The sequence below is a fragment of the Salvelinus sp. IW2-2015 genome, unplaced genomic scaffold, assembly GCF_002910315.2.
Source record: "Salvelinus sp. IW2-2015 unplaced genomic scaffold, ASM291031v2 Un_scaffold7031, whole genome shotgun sequence".
In the NCBI taxonomy this organism is placed as follows: Eukaryota; Metazoa; Chordata; class Actinopteri; order Salmoniformes; family Salmonidae; genus Salvelinus; species Salvelinus sp. IW2-2015.
In genome coordinates, this window is record NW_019948291.1 from 14558 (window position 1) to 20227 (window position 5670).

A 5670-nucleotide genomic window follows, 5' to 3' on the forward strand; every position below is an offset into this window, starting at 1 on the left:
CTACGGATATCCCAAACCGTCTTCGGAAGATAGACAATACATAAGGGACATTGTGGAATAGAAATACATAAGAGACTTTGTGGAATAGGGAAATACATAAGAGACATTGTGGAATAGGGAAATACCTAAGAGACTTTGTGAATAGGGAAATACATAAGAGACATTGTGGAATAGGGAAATACATAAGGACATTGTGTAATAGGGAAATACATAAGACATGTGAATAGGGAAATACATAAGAGACATGTGGAATAGGGAAATACATAAGAGACATTGTGGAATGGGAAATACATAAGAGACATTGTGAATAGGGAAATACATAAGAGACATTGTGGAATAGGGAAATACATAAGAGACATTGTGGAATAGGGAAATACATAAGAGACATTGTGGAATAGGGAAATACATAAGAGACTTGTGGATAGGAAATACATAAGGACATTGTGGAATAGGGAAATACATAAGAGACATGTGTGGAATAGGGAAATACATAAGAGACATTGTGGAATAGGGAAATACATAAGAGACATTTGTGGAATAGGGAAATACATAAGAGACATTGTGGAATAGGGAAATAGATAAGAGACATTGTGGAATAGGGAAATACATAAGAGACATTGTGGAATAGGGAAATACATAAGAGACTTTGTGGAATAGGGAAATACATAAGGGACATTGTGGAATAGGAAATACATAAGAGACATGTGTGAATAGGGAAATACATAAGAGGACTTTGTGGAATAGGGAAATACATAAGAGACATTGTGTGAATAGGGAAATACATAAGAGACTTTGTGGAATAGGGAATACATAAGAGACATTGTGGAATAGGGAAATACATAAGAGACTTTGTGGAATAGGGAAATACATAAGGACATTGTTGAATAGGGAAATACATAAGAGACATTGTGGAATAGGGAAATACATAAGAGACATTGTGGAATAGGGAAATACATAAGAGACATTGTGGAATAGGAAATACATAAGGGACATGTGGAATAGGGAAATACATAAGAGACATTGTGGAATAGGGAAATACATAAGAGACATTGTGGAATAGGGAAATACATAAGAGACATTGTGGAATGGGGAATACATAAGAACATTGTGGAATAGGGAAATACATAAGATACATTGTGGAATAGGGAAATTCATAAGAGACATTGTGGAATAGGGAAATACATTAGAGACATTGTGGAATAGGGAAATACATTAGAGACATTGTGGAATAGGGAAATACATAAGAGACATTGTGGAATAGGGAAATACATAAGAGACTTTGTGGAATAGGAAATACATAAGAGACATTGTGGAATAGGGAAATACATTAGAGACATTGTGGAATAGGGAAATACATAAGAGACTTTGTGGAATAGGGAAATACATAAGAAGACATTGACAAGATCTGACACACTCTGTCTGAGTTCCTAATGCACCTTATTCTCTATATACTTGTTTCCAGTGGTCCTGGTCAAAAGAAGTGCACTACCTGTTTCCAGTGGCCCTGTCAAAAGAAGTGCACTATATTGGAGATAGGGTGCCCTTTTGAAAGCAAACTTTAAAACATGAGGATCTGTCATAATCCCATTAGGGTAGCAAGGCCAAAGACATTCACAGAAGTGTGGTAGTGTCCATGGTAACAGTGTGACGTGTGTGTGTCGTCTCCTCTGTCTGTCGCCCCCCCTCAGGTCAAATACTTCAGTCATAAACAGTTTGTGTGTGTGTGTGTGTGCGCCGTCGTGTTGTGTGTTGGTGTGTGTGTGTGTGTTGTGTGTGTGTTGTGTGTGTGTTGTGTGTTTTGTGGTGTGTGTGTGTGTGTGTGTGTGTGTGTGTGTGTGTGTGTGTGTGTGTGTGTGTGTTGTGTGTGTGTGTTGTGTGTGTTGTGTGGTGTGTGTTGTGGGCGGCCTGCTTCACGTTTGCGCGTTTTTGTTGTACGTGTGTGTGTGTTCTCTCCCCTCAGGTGATGTACTTCAGCTCTCTCTTCCCCTACGTGTGTTTGATCTGTTTCCTCGTCAGAGGCCTGATGCTCAAAGGATCTGTTGACGGCATCGCTCACATGTTCACTACCAAAGTACACACACACACACACTCCAAAGGTACACACACACTCCAAAGGTACACACACACACACACACACACACCACACACACACACACACACACACACACCACACACACACACACACACACACACACACACACACACACACACACACACACACACACACACACACACACACACACACACACACACCATCCTTCATCTGTGGTTCTGAGAATTACAGCCCCAAAGTTTAATGTGTTTCATTATAAATGTAACACACAGACTAACCTCAGTCTGACACGATAACCTCAGTCTGACACGATAACCGCCCCAGCTGACACATTAACCCCGTCTGACACGTTAACCTCAGTCTGACACGTTAACCTCAGTCTGACACGTTAACCCATCGACACGTTACACTCCGTCTGACACTTAACCTCAGTCACACGTTAACCTCAGTCTGAACACGTTAACCTCAGTCTGACACTAGCTAACCTCAGTCTGAACATTGTTAACCTCAGTCTAACCTCAGTCTGAACGCCTAACCTCAGTCTGACACGTAACCTCGTACCTGACGAACCTCAGTCTTGACACGTTAACCTTCAGTCTGACACGTTAACCTCAGTCTAACCTCAGTCTGACACGCTAACCTCAGTCTGACACGTTAACCTCAGTCTGACCACTCGTTAACCTCAATCTGACACGTTAACCTCAGTCTGACACCGCTAACCTCAGGCTGACAAAGTTAAATCAGTCTGACACGCTAACCTCAATCTGACACGTTACCTCAGTCTGACACGTTAACCTCAGTCTGACACGATAACCTCAGTCTGACACGTTAACCTCAGTCTGACATGTTAACCTCAGTCTGACACGTTAACCTCAATCGTCACGTTAACATCAGTCCTGAACACCCTAACCTCAGTCTGACACACAACCTCAGTCTGACACGCTAACCTCAGTCTGACACGTTAACCCTCAGTCTGACACGCTAACCTCAGTCTGACACGTTAACCTCAGCTGACACGTTAACTCTCATCACAGACACGATAACCTCAGTCTGACACGCTAAACCTCAGTCTGACACGGCTAACCTCAGTCTGACACGTTAACCTCAGTCTGACACGTTAACCTCAGTCTGACACGATAACCTCAGTCTGACACGCTAACCTCAGTCTGACACGTTAAACCTCAGTCTGACACGTTAACCTCAGTCTAACCTCAGTCTGACACGCTAACCTCAGTTCTGACACGTTAACCTCAGTCTACACGTTAACCTCGAAGTACTGCTGACACGTAACCTCAGTCTGACCACGCTAACCTCAGTCTGACACGTTAACCTCAGTCTTGACACGTAACCTCAGTAGCTAACCCTCATAACCTCAGTCTGACACGCTAACCTCAGTCTGACACGCTAACCTCAGTCTGACACACTAACCTCAGTCTGACACGCTAACCTCAGTCTGACACGTTAACCTCAGTCTCAAACACACGGTTATGTAATCACAGACTCAGCCTGGAGACAGAAGAGAACGTTGTTACAGAGCCCACATACTGAGAGGAGACACATGTTTCCTGATATGGCAGTGTCTGTTTGTCTGTCTGGACTGGATTCTATGTAGGGATAGGAAACTCTAGTCGCAGTGCAGTGTTTGTCCTGCGGTATTTTGTTCCTCATCCTTGATTTATAATGTGGATTAGGGTTATGCTTTATATGAAGGACACTCAACTACCATTAATTAATGGATTCAGAGCCTCTGTACTGTACTGTATCCTTCATTTACTGTATGTCATTAGTATTCACTTCGACGGAAAATATGAACGCGTGGTTGTTGTCGCCCTCTAAAGGCTGACTGAGGTACTCATGTGTAATAATGTATTTTTCCTCTGAAGGTAGACATTTGCCAGAAATGTCTATTAGAGCATGATTGTGTGTGGAGCATTAAGTTGTTGACCTTTGCCCCATCTACCCCCTGACCTCTAACCTCAAATGGGCGGCAGGTAGCCTATTGGTTAGAGCGTTGGACCAGTAACTGAAAGGTTGCTGGTTTGAATACCTGCGCCAACAACAACATCAAAAATCTGTTGATGTGCCCTTGAGCAAGTCACTTAACCCTAATTTGCTCCAGGGGTGCTGTGCTACTATGGCTGACCCTGTAAAACTGCACATTTCTGGTGTACGTGACAATAAAACCTACTTTATTTTTGACCTCTTACCCCCAGTTGGAGAAGATGCTGGAGCCCCAGGTATGGAGGGAGGCAGCCACCCAGGTGTTCTTCGCTCTGGGCCTTGGGTTCGGAGGGGTCATAGCCTTCTCCAGCTACAACAAGCGGGACAACAACTGCCACTTTGACGCAGCGCTGGTCTCCATCATCAACTTCATCACCTCCATCCTGGCTACGCTGGTGGTGTTCGCCGTGCTGGGGTTCAAGGCCAACATCATGAACGAGAAATGTGTTGTGGAGTGAGTATATCTAGCCTGGTGCAAGATCTTTTTGTGTTGTCTTCTGATCCCAGATCTGTTTGTGTTGTCTTCTGATCCCAGATCTGTTTGTGCTGTCTTCTGGTCCCAGATCTGTTTGTGTTGTCTTCTGATCCCAGATCTTTAACGATCTGTGCACTTTATTTGAAGTGGTTTTATGCCTGAGCCAACAATCTGCACGAAGTGTTTACAGAGTCACCATCTCAAGCCAACGTTCGGTGGTTATTTCAAAGTTATTGCTGTGCCCAGTCATTAGTCCTGCGTTGGATTGAATCTGGCCTTTAAGCTTTTTACAATACTGTGCATGCAAAACAGACATAAATTGTCCCATAATGGATTCAACGTAAAAGATAAGATGACGACTGATACAGCAGATCATTTTACTCCAACGAACATAAAAAATCAGGTATATATACAGCCCAGAGTTAATCCAACGACACGATAATAATAAATCAGGATTATACAGCAGATTTAATCCCAACGACACTCATAATTAAATCAGAGTATTATACAGCAATTTACTCAACGACAAAATAATAAAGCAGGATTATACAGCGAGATTAAATCCAACCACACATAAAATAATCAGGATTATACAGCAGATTTAATCACAACCGACACATAATAATAAATCAGGAGATATAGCAGATTACTCCAAACGACACATAATAAAAATAGGATATACAGGCCAGATTTACTCCAACGACACATAATAAAAATTCAGGATTATAAGCAGATTTACGTCAACGGACACATAACTAATAAATCAGGATTAGTTATAGCAGATTTAATTCCAACGACAAACAAAATAGAAAATCAGGGATTACTACAGCAGATTAATCCAACGACACATTAATAATAAATCTAGCGATTACTACAGCAGATTTAATCCAACGACACATAATAATAAAATCAGGATTATTACAAGCAATTAATCAAACGGACACAAATAATAAAAATCAGGATTATACAGCAGATGTAATCAACGACACATAATAATAAATCAGATATATACCAGATTACTCCAACGGACATAATAATAAATCAGGATTATACGAGCCAGATTTAATCAACGACACCATAATAATAAATCAGGATTATACAGCAGATCTACTTCAAACGACACATATAATAAATCAGGATT

General features: G+C 41.6%; 1 protein-coding gene across 1 annotated transcript; it reads left to right on the forward strand.

Annotated features, from left to right (window-relative positions):
* The first annotated feature begins 1964 nt into the window (after positions 1–1964).
* On the forward strand, positions 1965–4643 carry LOC139027055 (sodium-dependent neutral amino acid transporter SLC6A17-like). Its single transcript, XM_070442241.1, has 2 exons — positions 1965–2071; positions 4267–4643. The coding sequence occupies exons 1-2, from the start codon at positions 2024–2026 to the stop codon at positions 4510–4512; spliced, it is 294 nt and encodes a 97-aa protein (XP_070298342.1). The 5' UTR covers positions 1965–2023; the 3' UTR covers positions 4513–4643.
* Positions 4644–5670: the final 1027 nt, after the last annotated feature.

Excerpts from the sequence above, each read along its gene's own strand:
- LOC139027055 (XM_070442241.1), top strand. The coding sequence starts at position 2,024 with ATGCTCAAAGGATCTGTTGACGGCATCGCTCACATGTTCACTACCAAA. Across the intron at positions 2,072-4,266 it reads CTCACATGTTCACTACCAAA|TTGGAGAAGATGCTGGAGCC; the intron begins GTACACACACAC and ends TCTTACCCCCAG.